Genomic DNA, 25,345 nt, shown 5'->3' with positions numbered 1-25,345 from the left:
TTCCCCACAGAGAAGGCCCAGCGGGCAAGGGCTCAGAACCAGGCATCTGGGGTGCGTCTCATCAGGGCCCATCCTCCTCCCTGGCAGGGAACGACTTTCCGGGCGCTGCCTCCCCGTGATCCCAGCTCCTAAAACAGAAGGAAACCGGGACTCCGAGGGCTCAGCGCTGCCCGTATCCGGACGCCAGATCCCGGCATCGATGGGAATAATGTACAAGGACGGGCCACGTTGCCCCTGCTTTGCCAGGGCTCCCTAAGCCCCTTTCCATGGCCTTGAGGCTGAATCCCCTCCCTGGGCCTCTTTGCCGTTAGAACCCGGGACCAGGAGCTCTCAGAGCTCTGCTGTGGCCTTTGGCTCCCACACTGAGCCCCCAGAGGGAGTTCTCAGCACAGGCTCCTTTGATCACCATCATTTACCCCCGGGGGGGTCCCAGCTGATCCCTGTGACTGGCTGAGATCCCGGACCTCCCTGGGCCTCTTCTGGAGCAGGAGGGGTCGGACTCAGGCCCTCTGAGGGCTCCTGGCTCCAGGTCCAGGATCTGGTGCAGCCTCAGGCAGAACAGGGGGGGCTGTGGGAGGGGCCCAGGGCTCTCCATGGTCCTGCCCAAGTCTGTTGTTGTCTGACCCCTGAGCTGGGAAGGGAGAGAGCCAAGCTAAGGGGGGAGGCAAGGGCTGAGTCAGGAGCTCCAGGGACACCTGGCCTGGAAGGGGCAGCTCAGTGGGGCAGAACATGGAGCTCAGGCCTGGAGCCAGGGAGACCCGAGTCCCACTGCAGCCTTAGGCACCTGCTGCCTGTGGGAGCCTGGGAAACCCCTCTGATTGCCTCAGTTTGCCCTGATGTAAAATGGGGTAATAATAGCATCTAACTCCTGGGGGTGCAGTGAGGTCAAATGAGGCACTTGTGCAGCCCTTAGCCCAGGGCCTGGCTCACAGGATGTGCTGCATAAACAGTCGTTATTAGTATTAGTAGTAAATGAGTTAATATCTGTCAATGGCTCAGCACGGGACCTGGCACATAGTGGGCACTTTATACACGGCAGTTACTATTGCAGCGCGGGAGAGCAGGCCCGAGGCGCCAGGACATTCCCCCACACTCGCGTTTCCAAGGGTCCGGGGACTCCCTGGGACGTGGGCTCGTTCTAGCCGCTCCCCAGCCCTGGAGGCCTCCTCAGGCTGGGACATTCCTTCTGTGTATCCCCCAAAGCTGGAGAGGCCTTCGATCCCCCCTCACGCATTTATTAGACACCGAGTAAGAGTGACAGCCCTCACCCTCTGGGTTACATTCCCCTGGGGGAGATGGAACATGCACAGAACTGAAGGAAGGAGGGGCAGCGGGTGGGGCAGTGGTGAGAGCCCCGGCCCTGGGGTCTGGAAACATCTTCTAAGATCAAATCCGGCCTCAGACATTTCCTGTCTGTGTGACCTTGGCCAAGTCACTGTTTGCCTCAGTTCCTCGTGTATAAAATGAGCTGGAGAAGGATATGACAAAGTACCCCAGGATTACTGCCAAGAAGATCAGAAAAGGTGTCAGAAAGTGTGGGATGTGATTGAAAAATGGCGATACAAGAAAGTGAAAATAAAGCCAAAGGAGAATTGAAGTACAAAGGGAAGGGGAATGGAAGAAGCATTAATTAAGTCCCACAAAAAATGTGCATAAGAATATATGTCCACATGCATTTATACAAGTATGTACACATACAGGGACACGTATATACACACAGGGAACTTTCCTCACCTTAAAGGGCCAAAAAATGCCATTTATTGCTGTTGTTGTGGTTGGAAATCATTCCCATCATCCCCCTCATCAAAGGGAGAAGAGGCTTCTGCGCTGGAGCAGCCAGGAGGGGGAGAACATGGTGGTCCCACAGGACCTAGGGCTCAGGCAATGCCTGGGGATCCCTTTGGCTGCAGCTGAGAAGGGAAGGAATGCCTAGCAAATGAAGCTAGGAAGGCCCCAAAAGTGGGGGCGAGGGAGCCATGACGGCCTTCCTTTAGTTCCAGGATAAATATTCCACTGAAGGCCCAGGGCATTTTTGGGGTGTTCCTACATCCCCCCTTGCTTCATGTCCCTGAGGGTGAATCCCACTTCCTTTGCCAACGAGAGGCCTTCCCTGACCCTGGGCTCCACAGGGAGGGGGCCTGGCCTGTTCTCTGCACAATGAATTAGGACAAGTGAGATCCAAATGTTGAGTCATCTTTGGATCATCTGGGAGGGACCCTGGGTCTCAGTTTCCCTGGCTATGACATGATGCACTTGCACATACCATCTCCTTGGTCCCTTCTGGCTCTCCATGGAGGCCTTTACTATCCCTCTTCTTCCTCCTATTCTCCTGCTCCCTCTTTTTTCTGGGATGGTTTCATACCAAGAGCACTGGATAATCTTGGTTCCCATGTGACTTTGACAAGCACCTTCCCTGCTCTGAGCCTCAGTTCTCTTGGAGCCCACCTGGCCCTCCACATCTCCCCTTTTTCTCTTCACTTGCTCCTTTGCCTTCTTCCCCTCTCTCCAAACGGGTCTAGTTGAATCCCTCAGGATGTTGGCCCATCCAGGCCATGAGAGATGCCTTCCAGCCCAGACAGGGCACAGACAGGCCCTCAGTTTACCGTTAAGGACTCTGGGGTAGGGCGAGGTGACGTGGTCTAGACTTGGGGTACTCAAATGAAATGAGGTCTAGTGGCAGGTTCAGGGTACAGGGAGTCAAATGGAGCTGCTCAGCAACCTCCTTAGCAAGCTTTCCTGTCATAAAGGAACAAGATTCAAATGCCGCCTGGGTGAGAATTGGCATCAACACGCTTCTTTTGCCCTTAGTATATTGAAAGATTAAAAAAAAATCTTCTCAATAAGAAGCTATATCACCGTACATGAGCATGTTATTAGATAATTTGGCTTATGAAATATTAACACCTATTCATCACAAAAGCAGAGCAAAATCTTTCTAGAACTGGGACAAACTTTACCATGGATGTCTGAATTCAGGGAATTATGCCAAGTCCAGCAACAAAGGAATAGGATGCCAGGTGCTCAAGTGCAACTTACTGTTGATCAATTAGCAGGAACAAGTGATTACGCTGATACTTTGAGAGAAATTCACTACTCAATAGGTGCTTAGGAACAAACAGCAGCTGCAGCTTCAAGAGCATGGAGCAGTATCCCTGGTTGGTAAGACAAAGAGGAAAAATTTACTAAAATAACTCAAGGTCCAACTGAGTAGCTTGCAGATTTTATAGGGAGATTACAAGAAGTGTAGGAGAGATGGCTGCTAATGAATTATTAATCAGGCAAGTGGCAAAAGAGAAGGCGAATGAAGATTGCAGAAACATTATTTTGTCTCCATCAAGATGCATCTCTTGGTGAAATAATTAGGTGTTGTGCACAAGTAGGCACTCATGTATTTTATGCTAAAACTAAGATGGAAGCATTTCAGGATTTTGCAGTACAGGAATCAAAGGGGAACAACTCAGGAGAAAGAAAGTGTTTTCATTGTGGAAAATCAGGACATGTGAAGCCTCAGAGCTGACAGAAAGGAAATAAGAGAGAAAAGCAGAATAGACCAAAATGTCCAAAATGTGGGAAAGGGTTTCATTGGGCATCAGAATGTAAATTTGGGGAGAAATCTTCAGGAAATGGGTCTCAGGGCCCATTCTGCAGGGAAACCTTTCAATTCCCAAGGACAAGCTACAGTGGAACGGGGAAATAGAAATATCAAAACATTACTTCCAAAACAGAAGAAAGGGGTAGCTACAGGCACCCTAGGACTTCACTAAGTATAATTCTTTGAGGAAGACACGATTTGGGGTCAGAATGACTCGTCACCCGGAGATTGGTTGTTATGCCCCCAGACTGGATGAGAAAGAAATAACTCCCAGACCTCTTCCATGTGATGATCACTTAGTCATGTGGAAGGAGCCAAAGACAGGGCAGTGGGAGTGCCGCCCGAAGGAACAGCTGGGGCGGAGGGTTTGCTGTATTTGCCCACATGTAGCAAGCCCTCGCGGCGGCCAAGCAGATGTCTCCGCCTTATCCCGCAGGAGAAGCCAGAAAACGAGGCGTCCGGCAAAAAGGAGACGAGGAAACCGGTGAGGGAAGAGCAGGGCTCCCAGGTCGGGCTTCTGGCTTTTTGCGTGTGGAAAGGGGCTGCTCTGGGAGCGCAAACATCCCCTTTGCCAGTCCACCTTTCAGACCGATGCCAGTACGACCCGTCTTTGTCATTGCCTCTGCATCGGCCGGGTGACAACGGAATCCCCCAAATAAATTGGGACGAGCGGCGGCGAATTCCGGTCCTCGGGGCTGCTGGGCGAGTCGGATCCGCCCCCAGTGAGGAATGGACCGCACAGTGTCAGGGCGCACGTGCGCGGGCAGATCCATCTCCTCCTGCGGGGATCGCTCCCCCGGTGCAGGCGCAGCCGGTAGGAGACACTTTGCATGACGTCCTTCGTTTCCGGGCCGGGATGCGTTGTTACAATGTGGCGTTCGAGGCGCCGCAGCGCTCTGGCAGGATGCTGACGGACCTGGAGGGAACGGCACAGAAGGACCGCCCACATTTGTGAGTGACAGTTTTTCTACTTTTCCATCTCCAAACTGGACACGCTTTTTGTGCGGCAATTGAACAATATCTATGGTTACTTTCCAGACTGTATTGGCACTTTGCAGCCACTAGGCGTCGCTATCGGCCTCCGAATCCCTCTATGTGACTGCGAGGTGACAGGAGAATTTTAATGGAAGCCGCTCCGCCAGAACCTCCCCCGGGCAAGTTCCTCTCCCCTGAATAACACAGACGAGCTTCCTTTTCTGTTACCACGTTGTAGCATCTGCCGAGCGGAGCCAGGAGTAAGTGCAGCCTTAGACACCACAAAGCGCGGCTCGGCGCGTGCTCCAAAAGGTATTTGTTTCTTTGTGGAAGATCAACAGAACCTGTGACTGTATATGGGGCTCGGGCCAACAACACCCGGCGGGACGGGATCACCGCGCTCAGTGCTTCCCGAGGTCTAAGCCCGGCATCAACTCTGGGCAATGTACCTCGGGTGGGATCCACCCGGGTGCGCAAATAACAACTCTTCACCGTCCCCGCAGCGCGATACCCGCCGTATAACAAGGAGATCCTGGGGTCGTTTCTTAGGGGGGTCAGAGAAACTCCTGCGCTCCTTCTGCCTTGGGCAGGATAGAGAGATCACGAGATCGCTATGTTAACGAATGTTACCTAACAGTATAACGGCCAGTGAAGTAATTGCTAGTGAAACCGCTGCAGGTCTCCGGGATTTACGGGAATCATGGAATTCCCGGCCCGTGAGGCCATAGATAACAACCGCGCTGGGTTATCTGTTAGCGGCCAAAGGTGCTGTATCCGTGGTTGGGACTTCATCTTGCTGTGTATAGAAATCACAACAGGTACTTACAAATGTGCATCATCTCCACCAGGCAGCCCAATGGGTGGAAGACACAAGGCCACAATTATTTCCTGCACTGTCATTATGGGATACGTGGAAATCATTTATCCTTTCCTGCTTGTTCTTTGTACTTGTATTATTGGTTCTTATCCGCATAATTCCTACACTGCTTCATTGACCTTCATACTGAGGTATATCTTCTCCAATTATAAGAAAACAAAGGTCCCGATATTAAAGGACATAAAAACTTATTAAGACCCTTTGCTGTGGAGAACTTTGCTAATCAATTCTGGCTGGGCTTCTGCATCTCCCCTGCAGGGGGCAGGCCTTCTGGGAAGTCAGGAGATGTGTCTGTCCTTGCTGATTTCTAGTACCAAGAATCTCTGGAGGAAGACAAGGTTACTGAGTTCTAAGAAACGTGTTTGGAGGAGATCTGCCACACATTCTATTATTAGAGAAATTGACTCTAATTTATAAGAAATTAAGTGATTCTCCAATTGATGAAAGGACAAATGATATGAAGAGACAATTTTCAGATGAAGAAATTGAAACTATTTCTAGTCACGTGAGAAGGTGCTCCAAATCAGTATTGATCAGAGAAATGCAAATTAAGACAACTCTGACATACCACTACACACCTCTCAGATTGGCTAAGATGACAGGAAAAGATAATGCCGAATGTTGGAGCGGATGTGGGAAAACAGGGACACTGATACATTGTTGGTGGAATTGTGAATACATCCAGCCATTCTGGAGAACAAGCTGGAACTATGCTCAAAAAGTTATCAAACTGTGCATACCCTTTGATCCAGCAGTGTTCCTACTGGGCTTATATCCCAAAGAGATCTTAAAGGAGGCAAAGGGACCCACATGTGCAAGAATGTTTGTGGCAGCCCTCTTTGTAGTGGCCAGAAACTAGAAACTGAGTGGATGCCCATCAATTGGAGAATGGCTGAATAAATTGTGGTATATGAATGTTATGGAATATTATTGTTCAGTAAGAAATGACCAACAGGATGATTTCAGAAAGGCCTGGAGAGACTTACATGAAGTGATGCTGAGTGAAATGAGCAGGATCAGGAGATCATTCTATACTTCAACAACAGTACTATAAGATGATCAGTTCTGATGGACGTGGCCATCTCCAGCAATGAGATGAACCAAATCAGCTCCAGTAGAGCAGTAATGAATTGAACCAGCTACACCCAGGGAAAGAACTCTGGGAGATGACTAGGAACCATTATATAGAACTCCCAATCCTTCTATTTTTGTCCACCTGCATTTTTGATTTCCTTCACAGGCTGATAGTACACTATTTCAAACTCTGATTCTTTTTGTACAGCAAAATAACTGTTTGGACATGTATACTTATATTGTATTTAATTTATACTTTAACATATTTAACATGTATTGGTCAACCTGCCATCTGGGGGAGGGGGTGGGAGGAAGGACAGGAAAAATTGGAACAAAAGGTTTGGCAATTGTCAATGCTGTAACATTACCCATGCATATAACTTGTAAATGAAAAGCTATAATAATAATAAAAAAGAAACAACCAGGAGTATGATTTCAGAAAGGCCTGGAGAGAGTTACATGAATAATGGTAAGTGAAATGAGCAGAACCAGGAGATCAGTATGCATGGCAACAAGACTATACAAGAATAGATTCCGATGGAAGTGGTTTTCTTCAACAACGAAAGGATTCAAAACAGTTCCATTTGCTCAGTTATGAAGAGAGCCGTCTACAGCCAGAGAGAGGATTGTGGGAACAGAGTGGAACAACCTACCATTCTTACTCTCTATTGTAATTTGTTTGAATTTTGTTTTATTCCTCAGTTTTTTTTTCCTTCCCTTCTTGATATGATTTTTCTTGTGCAGCAAGTGAAGTACAATATATTGTGCAGTAGTATAAATATGTAAAGATATATTGGATTTAACATGTATTTCAACATGTGTAACATGTATTGGAATACTGGCAAGCTAGACGAGGGAGAGGAGGAAGGTGGGGAAAATTTGGAACAAAAGGTTTGGCAATTGTCAATGCTGTAACATTACCCATGCATATAACTTGTAAATGAAAAGCTATAATAATAATAAAAAAGAAACAACCAGGAGTATGATTTCAGAAAGGCCTGGAGAGAGTTACATGAATAATGGTAAGTGAAATGAGCAGAACCAGGAGATCAGTATGCATGGCAACAAGACTATACAAGAATAGATTCCGATGGAAGTGGTTTTCTTCAACAACGAAAGGATTCAAAACAGTTCCATTTGCTCAGTTATGAAGAGAGCCGTCTACAGCCAGAGAGAGGATTGTGGGAACAGAGTGGAACAACCTACCATTCTTACTCTCTATTGTAATTTGTTTGAATTTTGTTTTATTCCTCAGTTTTTTTTTCCTTCCCTTCTTGATATGATTTTTCTTGTGCAGCAAGTGAAGTACAATATATTGTGCAGTAGTATAAATATGTAAAGATATATTGGATTTAACATGTATTTCAACATGTGTAACATGTATTGGAATACTGGCAAGCTAGACGAGGGAGAGGAGGAAGGTGGGGAAAATTTGGAACAAAAGGTTGTGCAAGGGTCAACATTGAAAATTAACATTGCATATTTTTTGTAAATAAATAAATAAATGAAAATTTTTTTAAAAAGAAAAAGAAAAGAGCTGCTATAAAGATTTTTATATGTATAATTCAATTTCCATTTTTTCCCCTTAATCCCTTTAATATTGTTATCCACCCTTTCCACTTTACCTGATGAGGACAGATGCCATGGGGTGTGTAAATCCCATGATATTCCTAGAGTTTGGGCCACAGATGGGAGGAGCTTAGCTGTGAACCGGGTGACTTGGTCCGAAGGTACCTGCTTCACCAGCACATACCCTGGAGTGATATGCTCAGGGAGGACTTTTTTGACTACTGAGGCAGTTTCCCGGGCAAGGGGGAGGCCTCCTCCCATGAGGCAGATGGTCCGCTACAACCCACAGGAATTTGAGATGCCCCACAGATGGCAGTTCGGTAAAGTCCACCTGAATGCTTTGTAAGGGCCCGATACCAGGGGCCTTCCTTCTTTCTGGACTTTTTGTTGGGCCGCCCTATTCATCCTCTGACAACAGGACACCTGCTGGCCAGTTGCCTGCTATCGTGTACAAGCCAGTGCCACAAACTTGGTCAGCACCGCGTCACAAAGGCCTCTGACATCCCAGTGACTTACCCGATGTAAATGTGGGAGCACATCTCATACCCGCTGTGCTCAGTACCTCTCTGCCCTCTTTATCCTCCTGAGGGCCAAGGTTTTGCATTTCTTGCTTCTCTTCTGGGGTAAGGGAAGGCAGAAGCTTTGGAGGTGGAAATGCCAGAATTATCACCAACATCTCCTCTGGACTCAAAGAGTTTTCCTTCTATTTCCGACTATAAAAGTGGCGTAGAATCAGTTATCGATTGCATCCCGAATACCTCTTTTCCTGTACTCTCAGAACCTTTTAATATTCTCTTTCTACTCTTTTGTAAGATATTAACAGTAACTGTGCTATCCTCTCCTGTGTTTTTTTTTTTTTCAAAATACTTCAATTAGAAAATATAGGAACTGGAAAAACTCCTGGCCCTGTTTCTCTAAAATATTCCCTCATTGATTTTCCCTCTGTCTTCCATTTCTTCCCATGGATTCTTTCTTCTTGTGAAAACCCAAACCAGCATTTTTCTATAAACTCTAAAAATTCCTGTAACTGTCCTGTAGTCATTTCCAATTCTCTTTCCTTTACTCGCTTCTTTAAGACTTTCAGATAACATTCTCAGTCCTTGGCACCTGATTGTTTTTGCCCCATTCTGATTCAATATGTGCACTATATGGATATCAGTGGTATAAAACTCAAATTTACTTATAATTAATATTTGCCTTAGCTTGGATCTAAAATAATTTCCCCTCTTACCTTAATCCCTGAGCTCACCAAGAGGTCACTCTCCTCCGCAGTGGCATTCAGGTCCCTGTCTCGTTGAGTGCTCAGTGTGGATGCCCGCTCCTGCTCCCCCCAATAGGATGAGAGTGGAAATGAAAGTACAGGAGCCAGCCAGGTACCACTTAAATATTGCATTTATTGATCTGAGAGCCAGAGTCTATCTTTCTCTAAACTAATATTGCAATAATAATAGAGTATTCAGGTTATTTACTGCATGTTTCAAGATTACAGATATACATCCTCCCCTTCCTTGCAGCTTGACATGAACATTAAACAATGATTAGCAGTCAGTCTGCCGAATGTAACAATCATAACTTGTAGCACTTGGTGATAACAGTGTACTTACTGTAACAGAGTCCTAAATTGTGTCCTTCATGATGGCCTTGTTCCCATTACATTCTTCAAGCCGGTTATTCCCAGAATATCCCCCAGAAACTCTATTCTAATTATTGTTCTACAACAAATGACCAGCAGGACGATTTCAGAGAGGCCTGGAGAGACTGACATGAACTGATGCTGAGTGAAAAGAACAGAACAAGGTTATATGATGATCAATTCAGGAGGACGTGGCTCTCTTCAACAATGAGATGCTTCAGACCAGATCCAATGGTTTAGTAATAAAGAACCATCTACAACCAGAGAGAGGCTTGTGGGAACTGAGTGCGCTTCACAACAGAACATTTTCACTATTTTGTTGTTCTTTGCTTGCATTTTATTTTGTCTATATTTTTTCTGGTTTTATTTGATTTTTCTTGCACAGTAAGATAATTGTATAAATATGTATGAACATATTGAATTTGTTCTATATTTCTACCATGTTTAACATATACTGGACTACTTGCCATCTCAGGGAGGGGGCAAGGACAGGGGGGAAACTGGAACACAAGGATTTGCAAGGGCCAATGTTGAAGAATTGCCCGTGCATATATTTTTAAAAATAATGAGCTTTAATAAAGAAAAAAAATAAAAGAAAGAAAGAAAAAGAAATGCTATTCTATGCTCCCAACCACCTTGAACAAAGAGCTCAGAAGGGCGACTAAAGAATGAACTCACTTCGGGTTTCACAGCAAATGCTCCAAATTCCTTTAAAACGATGACAAATACATTTTAGGTGTTATTACTGAGAAAAAAAAGATGGACTGGAACATTTTTCTAACCTAAGACAACTTGCCATCAGGAAACAGCTATTGTGAGGTAGGAGCTCAGGTGTGGTTTAGATCAAGCCAGCAAAGTCCCAGCCCTGGATTGATGCCAGCAAACAAGGAGCCATAACTCTGAATCTGCTGCTGTCTTGGCAAAAATATAAGATATAATTGGTGAAATGGAAGCTAATGTCTTTATGAGAAATCCAGACACCATCAATCAAAATGTAAATAATGAAAAAGTAGAAAACAATGTGATATATCTCACTGAAAAAATAATGATCCAGCAGAGATCATTTTAAAATTATGGGACTTCCTAGACATCTTCTGGTAAGATATTATCGAGGAAAACTCTCGGTATTCTAGAAGGTAATAGAGAAATGAAATGAACACACTGATCACTATCTGAAGAATTCGAAAAGGAAACGTCCAGAAATAGGGTTGTCAAATTCCAGAACTTTTAGGTAAACGGGAAAATATTGCAAATATCTCCAAAGAAAGAATTCAAGTATAGTGAGAAGACAGGATATACAAGATTTTGTCACTTTTTCTTTAAAGTATCAGAGTATTTGGAATATGAATTTCTGTACAGCAAAGAGCTAGGATTGTAACCAGGAATCACCTGCCCAGTAAAACTCATGCTAAACATTTAGGAAAAGGTGGGAGCTCAGGGAAATACAGGAATTCCAAGTATTTGTTGTGAAAAGACCAGAGCTGAAGAGAAAATTTGACTTTCAAATACAGAACTTGGGAGAAGCAAAATGGAAATCAGAAGGAAATTAACCTGGTTTATCTGTTTACATTCTTACATGAAAGGATGATCTTTGTATTTCATGAGAGATCTCCTATTATTAGGGAAGTTAGAAGGAGTATATACAAACAGAGTGCATAGGTGAGAATTGAATAAGAATATGAAAGAATACTTGATGAAAGAAATTACATTAAATTAAAGTGTTGCTGGAATGTAATGGGAGAAAGGGAAAGGGAGAAGGAGGATGGCATAAATTATCTTCTATTAAAAAAGCAACATAAAGTATTTAGTAGAGGGGAAGGAAGGAGGGGATGGAGAGAGAGTGAATATTACACTTATTCGAATTGGCTGTTAAGAGGAAATAACATGCACACTCAACATAGATATAGATATCTAAATTATTTTGCAAGATAGTAGGAGGGTAAAGGAATAAGAGCAGGGGCTAGGGTGAGAAAAGAGAGGGAATATTGTGAACTGTGTGGTGAAAAGTAAAACCCTTTCATGAGGGATAAACTGAAAAAACAAACAAATAAAAGGGGAAATATATAGATAGCAATAGTCATTGTGAATAACATTTTGAAACAACTTTCTTTGCTGCAGCCAGTTTTTCTCAAATGTATAGATAAAGGAATGAAATATATTAAAATATGAACCAGTCCCCAATAGATATTGATTAAAATAGATGATATATGTTGAAAAGGCATTAAAGTTAGGCAAATTCATCCACCTCAAATTAACACTCCATGGCTTGAAACCCAAAAGGGATTAAGAAAAAAAGGAAAGGGAAATATACCTACAAAAATATAGATGTGACCTCTGTTCTTGGGGAAAGAATTGGAAATTGAGGGAATTCCCATCAAATGCGGAATCGCTGAAGAAAGTGTGGTATGTAATTGGGATGGAATACTTTGATGATTCTGTAACTATGATGACCAGAAAAATCTGGAAGGATAGACATGAACATAAGCAAACTGAAATGTAATGTGCACAAAGTCAGGCAATAGAGTAGAGTGGTCACCTGCAAATAACTTTGCTTTTGCAACAACACCATGATCCAAAACTACTTTGAAGGTCTTTATGATGAAACTGTTGATGTCACACAGTTTGTAAAAATATTATTTGAAGGATTCTTTTTATTAACCCAAGGAATGATACACATATATTTCTCAACAAGACATTTCTATAAATATTTTGTGTAACTGCACGTGTGATATCTCAATGGTTCTGGGGTTGGGAAAGAAGGGAGAGAATGCGGAAGACAAGGCATTAAAAAAAAGTTAAAAATGTTGTTTCATATGGAACGGGGGAAAACAAAGATATCAAATTTAAAAAAAAAAAAAGCAGAAGTAGTGATCCTGATTCTAGACCAAGTAAAACCAAAAATAGCTACAATTTAAAGAGATAAGGAAGAAAACAAAATCTTCCTGAGGAGTACCAGAGATAAAGAGGTAATAGTAATAATAATTAACAGAACCCAGAGAACATCTTCCAAAGTAGTAAGATTATATGATGATCAGCTGTGATGGACTTGTTTCATTTCAACAATGAGATGATACAAGAGACTTCTAATAGACTTTGGTCTTACTTTGTTGTGAGTGTGTGTGTGTGTGTGTGTGTGTGTGTGTGTGTGTGTGTGTGTGTGTGTGTGTGTGTGTGTGTGTGTGTGTGTGTGTGTGTGTGTGTGTGTGTGTGTGTGTGTGTGTGTGTGTGTGTGTGTGTGTGTGTGTGTGTGTGTGTGTGTGTGTGTGTGTGTGTGTGTGTGTGTGTGTGTGTGTGTGTGTGTGTGTGTGTGTGTATGAGGGTGTGTGTGAGTGTGTATGTGTGTGTGTGTGTGTGTGTGTGTGTGTGTGTGTGTGTGTGTGTGTGTGTGTGTGTGTGTGTGTGTGTGTGTGTGTGTGTGTATGAGCACCTCCCTTGAAGCTCTTAGGGCCAGAGAGCACTATGGGAGAAAACCCATAATCCCATTCTCTCTTTACTGGATGACACAGTCACTGGTAAGTCACTTGGTACAGTACACTGGCCAGATCAAATCTATTCAAGTCTTTGATCACTGTTGGCTTGGGTTCAAGTTCTCTTTATTCTTTTTATATAAGGGATGACACCTTTTCTTCTTAACCTAATCACTAAGGACAATAAGCTTAGACAGTGGAGCCCTTTCCTATCAAATATCCAGATCACTTCTGTGTAGCATTGGGCAACAACTCAAGTAGAAGAGCTGCCTGTCTTAATACTTCCTCATTCTTTGCAGCTCCCTGTTTACACCTTTCCAGAACCGATTTATATGAATTTTAAACATTTTCTTGGTAGATACAGACAATGTGTGTATTCTTGTCTGGTCTTTTAGAATAGAAGCTCCCTGAATGAAGGATTCACTTCCTTTTTATCACTCTAACCCTTTATTTATGACCAAGTTCTTCTCATACTAAATGAATCCTTCATGGGTAGAGAAAGAAGGGGGAGGAAGAGAGGAAGAAACACAATCAGCTTCTCCTGTAAAGCAGAATTTGACAAGATTAGAAAAAGCATTAATTAAGGCAAAAAATGAAGAAGAAGATACATCTGATTTTATAAATGCATATCCTGCTATTGAAAAGCTTGACTCTTCAGGTCAAAAAGAGAGAAAATACACTCCTTTTTATTTGGAAAAAATTAAAGATTTAAAAAGGGTTGCACTCTTTATGGGGCTACATCCTCTTATTGAAGATGTTACTAGATAATTTGTCTTATGAAATCTTAACCCGAATGACTGGAAATCCATAGCTAAGACATGTCTAGAACTGGGACAAGATTTATTGTGGCTTTCGGAGTTTCATGAATCATGTAGGATTCAAGCCTGATGCTATAGACAAACAGGAGCTATTGGACAAACCACTTTTGACCAACTAGTTGGTCAAGGTCAGTATGCAGAGAGTTCAGAACAGATTTTTTATCCCATAACAGTGTATGAGCAAATTTCTAAGGCTGCAATAAAAGTTTGGAATTCTCTCCCTGGACAGAAAGATGGAAATAATGCTTTCACAAAAATAGAGCAAGGTCCCAGTGAACCTTTTGCAGATTTTGTGGGACGTTTGCAAACAGCTGTAATAAGAACCATTGGAGATAATGCTGCCACAGAAATAATGACCAGACATTTGGCTAAGGAAAATGCCAATGAGGTTTGCAAAAGAATTATATGGGGGCTAGACAAAGATGCTCCTTTAGAGGAGATCATAAGACGGTGTGCCACAGTGGGCACAAATGCTTATTATACCCAAACTATGATGAACATGGAAAGACAGGGTCCCTCTTGGCAAGGGACTTCTAGAGAAACTCGTAGATGTTTTCAATGTGGAAAAGTTGGACATTTAAGAGCCCAATGTAGAAATAGAGATAGAATGAGAAGACAGGATGAGAGAAAACCCAAAACCCCATGTCCAAAATGTAACCGAGGCTTTCACTGGGCCTCTAAATGTAGATTGACCCAGAGGAATGAAAGGAAGGGCCCAGCTTCAAAGTATCAATCAAAAGGTAGGTGGGGCATGATAGCAGCTGAGGTTACACCCAGAGAAACTTTAGAAATTCAGGACTCTGATGTCATCAATCAACAGAAAAGCAATCAGGAGTACAGTTGGGAAGAATATAGATTTTTTTTAACCCAAATGGGCAGTATACAGTGCAAACAACTCCAATGTAATTACCAGATGATGAGAAATCCCAAAAGTGGTAAATAGAAGGGAATTAGATAGGTTAACTGCTTGGGGAAGAGGGTCTGCTTATAGAGAAGGAATCAGATGGCTGACATGGAGACTGTTAAAAGGACTTTTAAAATCTTCAGAATCATTGGATTTCCTAACACAAGATGAAACTGTTTTAGTTCTTGAAAAACCAGCAAGAATCATTGGATTCCTTGAGATGAAAAATTGTTGATGAGACTTTTTGCAGTACTTCAGAGCTTACAGGAATTATTAAATTCCTGGCGCATGAATTAATGGACAATGGATTCCTTATGGACTATTTCTAGGACTTGTGGACATGTGTAAATTCTCAGGTTGATTCATGTTATTTGTTACATTACTAGTAGCCTGTGTTATATTGCTATGCGCTTATGTATTTTATGTAATTGCAAGAATCATTGGATTTCTTGAGATGAAAAATTGTTGATGAGACCATTGCAGTACTTAAATTTTCATGTTGATTCTTGTTATTTGTTACATTACTACTAGCCTGTGTTATATTGCTATGTGCTTATGTAAATTATGTATAATGTCTCCCATATTGATGGATTTATGTATACCATGTATATCTGTTTCAAAGTTCTATACCATATTGATGCATTGATGTGTACCTGTTTCAAGTGAGCCCCTTCAGAAACCCGCTAATCTGATTTGAATTCCTATTTCCTTTGGTGTTTTCATCTCCCTTCCTGAGGTGTCAGGATCACCTTTTTGGGGGGGTTCTCACCTCATTGAGAAGTCAGGGAGGTCATGACCACCCTATATTCTAAAACAAAAGAAAGGGGGAAGAGGGAATATTGTGAACTGTGTGGTGAAAAGTAAAACCCATTCATGAGGGATAAACTGAAAAAAAAACAAATAAATGGGGAAATATATAGTTAGCAATAGTCATTGTGAACAAAATTTTGAAGCAACTTTCTTTGCTTTTGCCTTCTCTCTTAGATTTAAAATCACATAAGGCCAGACTCAAATGCAATGCTATTGCATAAGCCATGGCAGCATCCATTCTGCTTGGAGCTTGGGATGCAGTGTTGACTCCACTAGCCCTGTGATCCACTTGGTGATTTCCTTATCCCTTGTCTCATTTCTTAACCTCCTGAGCTGATTAATTATCTGAAGTCACTCCATGTGCCGTGTGATGAAAACAGGTGATGGCCATGAAGGGGCAGATGCACTTTTAATGTTGTGGAAGTCACTCTGCTCCACAATGGTTCTGGTATCTCCCAGAAAACAAGGCCCAGCTAAATACCTGACCTTCTTAGGTAGAGACGGTTCTTGCTGCAGGAGTTCCACAAGTCCCAGGTCCAGTCCCAGGGCTATCCCTGCTTTCAACTGTGTTGATTAAAATGTCAGGGGGAAAAGGCCAATTTGGTTAGCATTCCTCACTATGTCTGACTTTTTTGTTACTATATTGTTCAATACCATAAAGCATTAGAACAATGAAATAGGGAAAGGCAATACTGGATCATCAGTAGAAAGGGGTAATAGCATTTGGATGGCTCCTATGGAGCTTACAGAGTCAGCTAATGGCTCTGGGTTTCTTATGGGACATGAACCATGATCTCTGAAGACCCTGCAAGTTTTCAGCTCTTAGTCAGTTTTGAGTAAATTTCCTGCTGAAACCAGACCCATAAGTTAGAGAAAAGTCTGCAATCTAAAATGTGTGGAATACAACTCCCCCATCAGGTAACTTTCTTTGCTTTTGCCTTCTCTCTTAGATTTAAAATCACGTAAGGCCAGACTCAAATGCAATGCTATTGCATAAGCCATGGCAGCATCCATTCTGCTTGGAGCTTGGGATGCAGTGTTGACTCCACTAGCCCTGTGATCCACTTGGTGATTTCCTTATCCCTTGTCTCATTTCTTAACCTCCTGAGCTGATTAATTATCTGAAGTCACTCCATGTGCCGTGTGATGAAAACAGGTGATGGCCATGAAGGGGCAGATGCACTTTTAATGTTGTGGAAGTCACTCTGCTCCACAATGGTTCTGGTATCTCCCAGAAAACAAGGCCCAGCTAAATACCTGACCTTCTTAGGTAGAGACGGTTCTTGCTGCAGGAGTTCCACAAGTCCCAGGTCCAGTCCCAGGGCTATCCCTGCTTTCAACTGTGTTGATTAAAATGTCAGGGGGAAAAGGCCAATTTGGTTAGCATTCCTCACTATGTCTGACTTTTTTGTTACTATATTGTTCAATACCATAAAGCATTAGAACAATGAAATAGGGAAAGGCAATACTGGATCATCAGTAGAAAGGGGTAATAGCATTTGGATGGCTCCTATGGAGCTTACAGAGTCAGCTAATGGCTCTGGGTTTCTTATGGGACATGAACCATGATCTCTGAAGACCCTGCAAGTTTTCAGCTCTTAGTCAGTTTTGAGTAAATTTCCTGCTGAAACCAGACCCATAAGGTAGAGAAAAGTCTGCAATCTAAAATGTGTGGAATACAACTCCCCCATCAGGTAACTTTCTTTGCTTTTGCCTTCTCTCTTAGATTTAAAATCACGTAAGGCCAGACTCAAATGCAATGCTATTGCATAAGCCATGGCAGCATCCATTCTGCTTGGAGCTTGGGATGCAGTGTTGACTCCACTAGCCCTGTGATCCACTTGGTGATTTCCTTATCCCTTGTCTCATTTCTTAACCTCCTAAGCTGATTAATTATCCGAAGTCACTCCATGTGCCGTGTGATGAAAACAGGTGATGGCCATGAAGGGGCAGATGCACTTTTAATGTTGTGGAAGTCACTCTGCTCCACAATGGTTCTGGTATCTCCCAGAAAACAAGGCCCAGCTAAATACCTGACCTTCTTAGGTAGAGACGGTTCTTGCTGCAGGAGTTCCACAAGTCCCAGGTCCACTCCCAGGGCTATCCCTGCTTTCAACTGTGTTGATTAAAATGTCAGGGGGAAAAGGCCAATTTGGTTAGCATTCCTCACTATGTCTGACTTTTTTGTTACTATATTGTTCAATACCATAAAGCATTAGAACAATGAAATAGGGAAAGGCAATACTGGATCATCAGTAGAAAGGGGTAATAGCATTTGGATGGCTCCTATGGAGCTTACAGAGTCAGCTAATGGCTCTGGGTTTCTTATGGGACATGAACCATGATCTCTGAAGACCCTGCAAGTTTTCAGCTCTTAGTCAGTTTTGAGTAAATTTCCTGCTGAAACCAGACCCATAAGGTAGAGAAAAGTCTGCAATCTAAAATGTGTGGAATACAACTCCCCCATCAGGTAACTTTCTTTGCTTTTGCCTTCTCTCTTAGATTTAAAATCACATAAGGCCAGACTCAAATGCAATGCTATTGCATAAGCCATGGCAGCATCCATTCTGCTTGGAGCTTGGGATGCAGTGTTGACTCCACTAGCCCTGTGATCTACTTGGTGATTTCCTTATCCCTTGTCTCATTTCTTAACCTCCTGAGCTGATTGATTATCTGAAGTCACTCCATGTGCCGTGTGATGAAAACAGGTGATGGCCATGAAGGGGCAGATGCACTTTTAATGTTGTGGAAGTCACTCTGCTCCACAATGGTTCTGGTATCTCCCAGAAAACAAGGCCCAGCTAAATACCTGACCTTCTTAGGTAGAGACGGTTCTTGCTGCAGGAGTTCCACAAGTCCCAGGTCCAGTCCCAGGGCTATCCCTGCTTTCAACTGTGTTGATTAAAATGTCAGGGGGAAAAGGCCAATTTGGTTAGCATTCCTCACTATGTCTGACTTTTTTGTGTTATTTTCCCATGATGTCAGGAGAATCACAAGACATTTGGGAATAAAAATGCAGCCCAGTAACCCAGCACTGGAGGCCAAGATGGAGAAGATCTCCACGATCATCATGGCTTTTCCTTTGGAGCTCTGATACGTGGGGAGGAAAGAGACCCAGACACTGCAAAACACCAGCATGCTGAACGTGATGAACTTGGCTTCGTTGAAGGCATCGGGCAGGTTCCTAGCCAGGAAGGCTATGGTGAAGCTGCCCAGGGCCAGAAAGCCCATGTAGCCCAGGACACAGTAAAATGCAAAGGCAGAGCCCTCGTTACACGTGAGGATGATGTGCCTGGATTCAGAGCGTGTGTCTGCCTCTGGAAAGGGGGGATGGGTTCCCAACCAGATGGCACAGAAAAGCCCTTGGATTCCGGAGCAGATGAGAACCACACAGTAGGGCACTCTGGGATGAAGGAACATCCGCATCCTGCTCCCTGGCCTTGTAATCCTGAAAGCCAGAACTACTATGATGGTTTTGGCCAGAATGGAGGAAACAGCCACTGTGAACACAATTGCAAACACTGTTTGTCGGAGAAGGCAGGAAGCCTTTGTTGGACGGCCAATGAAGAGCAAGGAGCAGAGGAAGCAGGAGGAAAGGGAGGTGAGGAGCAGGTAGCTGAGGTTCCTGTTATTGGCTTGGACTATGGGAGTGTCTTGGAACTTCACAAAGACCCACAGAACCAGGACCGTGAGCAATGAGAGTGAAACAGCTACAACCGTCACTGCCATCCCCCAGGGTTCATTCACATCCAGGAAGGTCACAGTCTTGGGGAGGCAGCGATCTCTCTGCTCATTGGGATACTCATCCTCTGGGCACTTCTTACACTGCTCAGCATCTGCAGGAGACAAACAAGGACTTAACATTTAGATGAAAACATTTCTCTTCATTCCCACAGTAGGAAACGGTCACGAGACCTGCAGCAATTCCTTCTGCTTCCACTGGATGCAAAATCCCATTCTCTCTTTACTGGATGACACAGTCACTGGTAAGTTACTTGGTACCCTGGCCAGATCAAATCTATTCATGTCCTTGATCACTGTTGGCTTGGGTTCAAGTTCTCTTTATTCCTTTTACATAAATGATGACGCCTTTTCTTCTTTTTTTTTTTTTTTTTTTTTTTTTTTTTTTTTTTTTTTTTTGGCCATTCTGGCTTTGATAACCACCTCCACAGATACATAATTAGGAGTGTATATGGATGATCACATGGTCCAACTTACTCTTTCCATTTGTCACCCACTCTTCTGCAACACTCAGTAACAAACCTTCTCCTACAGAACCATTCCCAAAAATGTATTTCACACCCTGGTTCTTTATGAGATAGTCCATATATTGCATAATTACAGAGAAGAAGGCTTCCCTTGTTTCAGTCATAGATGTGGGAGATATCTCAACAAGACCCTGAAGCTTCTCCTTGGGGAAGGCCATTATTCTGCAAGTGCCGTTCCCAAAGTTTTGTGAATTTTGATTGCCTAGAAATATTCCTAATAAGATCAAGGGTTAAACAAGCATGTCCATTCACACCACTATTATGCAATATTGTACTGGAAATGTTTTCTTCAGTAATAAGTGATGAAAGAGAAATTGAAGTAATTGGTGCACTCAACGAAAAACCAAACATAACACTTTTGGCACATCAAGTGCCCGACTGCGTTTTGGAGTGACAGAACCCAGAAACATTTGGAATGCAATTTTTCAGCTTAAGATATATTGGAATGCCTTCAGGCCAGGTCTGTATAGACAGCATAGGTAGATCATTGTCCAGCAGAGTTGTGGGGGAGATACATCTAGGAATATCCAGGAGAAGTCCAGCATTGGGAATTTAGTGTGAGGCTCTTAGCCAAAGTACAGCAACTGTGCCTACTGTGTCCTCATCCAGAGAGCCAGCACATCAGCAGTTCTGTTGTGAGACCCCCAGGGCAAACACAGAAGAGAATTTGGGAGTCAGTGAACTTCAGCAAGCAGCCCAATGGCAAAGCCTGCAGCATCCTTAGCCCCACATAGTAAGATGTTTTCTTTTGTTTTTCTCAAAAGAAGCTTGAGACTATCTCTTGTGTGTCCAAGGAACAGAGCTCAAATTTTAAAAGTGAGCAGATGAGCACCAAAAACTCTGACCATAGAGAGATATTATGTAGTCAGGGAAGATCATAATAGAAGCCTGGAAGAGGATAACAATGGCAAAATGTCTATGAGTAAAATCTCAGAGGGGATATGAACTCAGGTCAAGCTCAAAAGGCTCTCTTAAAAAAGCTTTTAAAAATTCTTAAAAAAAAGAGATGTGAGAAAAAATTTGCAGGAATAAGAATTATGTATGAAGGAAATTTATGACAATTTGGAAATAAAAACCCAAGCTTGGAAATGGGAAAAGGCAAATGTCTAGAAGAAACAACTCCTCACAAACACACACACACACACACACACACACACACACACACACAAAATTGGAAAATGGGGAAAATATAAAAGATAATTATTTCTTAAAAATCAATTTGAGGAAATTGAAAAAGAAAATAACACCTAAAAATAAAATTGTAGAAATGAAAAAAGAAGCCATAGAACAAAAATTCTTCTGAAGTACAATTTGCCAAATCCAAAAGGAGGTGAAAGACTCAAAGAAAAAAAGTGATGCACTAAAATTTCGAATTTGACAAATGGAAATGAATGATTCAACTAGACATCTAGAATCAGTGAAATAAAATTAAAAAGTGAAAAATTTGAGTAAAATATACAATATTTCATTGGAAAAACAAATGATGTGGAAAACGGAACCAGGAGTGACAAAATAGTAATTAGTGGATGTTCTGAAAACTACTATAAATAAAAGGCCCAGTAAACATTTTTCAAGAAATCATCAAGGAAAACTGTTCTGATATATGAGCAGCAGAAGGTAAAATTTATTGAAAGAATCCATAAATTACTTCTTTAAAGAGACCTAAAATGAAACCTCCAAGGAATATTGCAGCTAGTTCCATAATCAAGGGGAAAATTTGCAACAATACAGAAACAGAAGCAAAAATTGAGGCCTCCCCATTAGTATCACCCAGGATTAAAAACTACTACATTAAAGCATTGCAGGAGGTAAGAGTTTGTAGACAATCAAAAATCAGCGACTCAGAAAAAAGAAGCATTATCTTGCTGAGGGGAAATTAGATATTTAATAAAATAGGAAATTTTCAATCTTTTCTAATGAAAAGACCAAAGGTATAAATAACCCGGAAGAAAAACAAAAATGCAGATAGTTCACATTTATTTCCCAGTGTTCCTTCTTTGGGTGTAGCTTCACTGAAAATCAGGGTCGAACAAATGGAATTGAATGACTCGAGGAGACAAGAAGAATCTGTCAAGCAAATCCAAAAAAATCAAACAATGGAAAAGAATGTGAAATACCTTCTGGGGAAGACAACAGACCTGGAAAACAGATCCAGGAGAGACAATCTGAGAATCATTGGACTCCCAGAAAAGCATGATGAAAAAAAGAGCCTGGACACTATTTTCTAGGAAATTATCAAAGAGAACTGCCCAGAAGTCATAGGAACAGAGGAAAAAATAAACATTGAAAGGATTCATCGATCACCCACTGAAAGGGATCCTAAAATCAAAACACCAAGGAATATAGTGGCCAAATGCCAGAACCCTCAGATGAAGGAAAAAATATTGCAAGCGGCTAGAAAAACCTAATTCAAGTATAGAGGAGCCACAATAAGGATCCCCCAGGATCTGGCAGCATCCACATTAAAGGATCGAAGGGCCTGGAATATGATATTCCAAAAGGCTAAGGAACTTGGTATGCAACCAAAAATAACTTACCCAGCTAGAATGAGCATCTTTTTCCAGGGAAGAAGATGGACATTCAACGAAGTAAGCGAATTTCACCTATTTTTGATGAAAAAGCCAGAACTTAACAAAAAGTTTGATCTACAAATATATAACTCAAGAGAAATCTAAAAAGGTAAAGATTAATCTTGGGAACTATATTTCGGCTATATAGATTTATAAAGAATACATGTATACCTTGTTCTAGAAACTGATGTGGAAAGGACATTGTACCAGAAAAAGGGTAAAGTGAGGGTACTACATCTCTTGAAGAGGCATAGGAAACCTATTATATCTGAGAGAAAGAATGGAGGGGGATGAATATAGTGGGTATCTTACTGCCTTCAGAATTGGCTTTAAGTGAAAAATCTTAAGACATATTCAATCTATCGTGAAACTTCTCCCACCTCATTGAAAAGTGAGAAGGGAAAAGTGAAAAGGGAAGGAATAAGCGAAGTGGAAGGGAATACGGAACTGGGAGGGAAAGGGGTAAGATAGGGGGAGGAACTCTAAGGCTGGGGGAGGGATACTAAAAAGGGAAGGCTGTGAGAAGCAAGTGGTGCTCACAAGCTTAATACTGGGAAGGGGGGTAAAGAGGAAAGAAGGGAGAGGTATGAGCATTAGGGACTCTTAATCTCTTGAGTTTTGGCTCACGGGGAATATCCTAAATATTTTATTAGACACTGAATTTTTTTTCACTGTCTAAAGAAGTAGAAGGAAAAAAAGGAAACCCAATAGAAGGGAAGGCAGAAGTAGAAGGGAAATGGAGAAAGTAAATGGGAAGTGACTCAAAAGGGGGAAAACAGATTGAGGGAGGTGAGGATCAGAAGCAAAACACTGGTGAGAAAGGAAAGGGTGAAGGGAGAGAGAAAAGTATAATGTAGAAAACATAGATCACTGGGACATACATAGTTAGTAATCTTAAGTATGAGTATGATGGTGAGCACTCCCAGAAAAGAGAAGTAACGAGCAGAATGAATTAAAAACCAGAATCTTCAATAGGTTGTTTGAAACAAACGAATGTGAAGCAATAATATCCATACAGACAAAGGCAAAAAATAGAACAGAATATATTATTCTTCAGCTGAAGTAAAAAAAAAAAAAAAAAGCAGAAGTAGTGATCCTGATTTTAGACCAAGTAAAACCAAAAATAGCTACAATTTAAAGAGATAAGGAAGAAAACAAAATCTTCCTGAGGAGTACCAGAGATAAAGAGGTAATAGTAATAATAATTAACAGAACCCAGAGAACATCTTCCAAAGTAGTAAGATTATATGATGATCAGCTGTGATGGACTTGTTTCATTTCAACAATGAGATGATACAAGAGACTTCTAATAGACTTTGGTCTTACTTTGTTGTGAGTGTGTGTGTGTGTGTGTGTATGAGGGTGTGTGTGAGTGTGTGTGAGTGTGTGTGTGTGTATGAGGGTGTGTGTGAGTGTGTGTGTGTGTGTGTATGAGGGTGTGTGTGAGTGTGTGTGTGTGTATGAGGGTGTGTGTGAGTGTGTGTGTGTGTATGAGGGTGTGTGTGAGTGTGTGTGTGTGTATGAGGGTGTGTGTGAGTGTGTGTGAGTGTGTGTGTGTGTATGAGGGTGTGTGTGAGTGTGTGTGTGTGTATGAGGGTGTGTGTGAGTGTGTGTGAGTGTGTGTGAGTGTGTGTGTGTGTATGAGGGTGTGTGTGAGTGTGTGTGTGTGTATGAGGGTGTGTGTGAGTGTGTGTGTGTGTGTATGAGGGTGTGTGTGAGTGTGTGTGAGTGTGTGTGAGTGTGTGTGAGTGTGTGTGTGTGTATGAGGGTGTGTGTGAGTGTGTGTGTGTGTATGAGGGTGTGTGTGAGTGTGTGTGAGTGTGTGTGTGTGTGTGTATGAGGGTGTGTGTGAGTGTGTGTGAGTGTGTGTGAGTGTGTGTGAGTGTGTGTGTGTGTATGAGGGTGTGTGTGAGTGTGTGTGTGTGTATGAGGGTGTGTGTGAGTGTGTGTGAGTGTGTGTGAGTGTGTGTGAGTGTGTGTGAGTGTGTGTGAGTGTGTGTGAGTGTGTGTGTGTGTGTATGAGGGTGTGTGTGAGTGTGTGTGTGTGTATGAGGGTGTGTGTGAGTGTGTGTGTGTGTATGAGGGTGTGTGTGAGTGTGTGTGAGTGTGTGTGTGTGTGTATGAGGGTGTGTGTGAGTGTGTGTGAGTGTGTGTGTGTGTATGAGGGTGTGTGTGAGTGTGTGTGAGTGTGTGTGAGTGTGTGTGAGTGTGTGTGTGTGTATGAGGGTGTGTGTGAGTGTGTGTGAGTGTGTGTGAGTGTGTGTGAGTGTGTGTGAGTGTGTGTGAGTGTGTGTGAGTGTGTGTGAGTGTGTGTGAGTGTGTGTGAGTGTGTGTGAGTGTGTGTGTGTGTATGAGGGTGTGTGTGAGTGTGTGTGAGTGTGTGTGTGTGTATGAGGGTGTGTGTGAGTGTGTGTGTGTGTGTATGAGGGTGTGTGTGAGTGTGTGTGAGTGTGTGTGAGTGTGTGTGAGTGTGTGTGAGTGTGTGTGAGTGTGTGTGAGTGTGTGTGAGTGTGTGTGTGTGTGTGTATGAGGGTGTGTGTGAGTGTGTGTGTGTGTATGAGGGTGTGTGTGAGTGTGTGTGAGTGTGTGTGAGTGTGTGTGAGTGTGTGTGAGTGTGTGTGAGTGTGTGTGAGTGTGTGTGAGTGTGTGTGAGTGTGTGTGTGTGTATGAGGGTGTGTGTGAGTGTGTGTGAGTGTGTGTGAGTGTGTGTGTGTGTATGAGGGTGTGTGTGAGTGTGTGTGTGTGTATGAGGGTGTGTGTGAGTGTGTGTGAGTGTGTGTGAGTGTGT

At 42.7% G+C, this 25,345-nt stretch overlaps 1 protein-coding gene across 1 annotated transcript; it reads right to left on the bottom strand.

Moving 5' to 3' along the window:
* Window positions 1-5,312: 5,312 nt before the first annotated feature.
* On the bottom strand, window positions 5,313-19,673 carry LOC127548932 (vomeronasal type-2 receptor 26-like). Its single transcript, XM_051976619.1, has 4 exons — window positions 18,666-19,673; window positions 9,319-9,408; window positions 8,253-8,363; window positions 5,313-5,363 (listed from the first exon to the last, which is right to left on the bottom strand). Exons 1-4 carry the CDS (start codon window positions 19,581-19,583, stop codon window positions 5,313-5,315), a joined length of 1,170 nt encoding a protein of 389 aa, XP_051832579.1. The 5' UTR covers window positions 19,584-19,673.
* Window positions 19,674-25,345: the final 5,672 nt, after the last annotated feature.

Source organism: Antechinus flavipes, chromosome 1 (genome assembly GCF_016432865.1).
Source record: "Antechinus flavipes isolate AdamAnt ecotype Samford, QLD, Australia chromosome 1, AdamAnt_v2, whole genome shotgun sequence".
NCBI classification, from domain to species: domain Eukaryota; kingdom Metazoa; phylum Chordata; class Mammalia; order Dasyuromorphia; family Dasyuridae; genus Antechinus; species Antechinus flavipes.
The sequence above is the reverse complement of the archived record's forward strand: the minus strand, read 5'-3'. Positions and strand labels throughout refer to the sequence as shown.

Excerpts from the sequence above, each read along its gene's own strand:
- LOC127548932 (XM_051976619.1), bottom strand. The coding sequence starts at position 19,583 with ATGTTAAGTCCTTGTTTGTCTCCTGCAGATGCTGAGCAGTGTAAGAAG. Across the intron at positions 9,409-18,665 it reads ACACAAAAAAGTCAGACATA|GAGCGGGCATCCACACTGAG; the intron begins GTGAGGAATGCT and ends TGGGGGGAGCAG. Across the intron at positions 5,364-8,252 it reads GGTATGTGCTGGTGAAGCAG|CAAGATGAAGTCCCAACCAC; the intron begins GTACCTTCGGAC and ends TTCTATACACAG.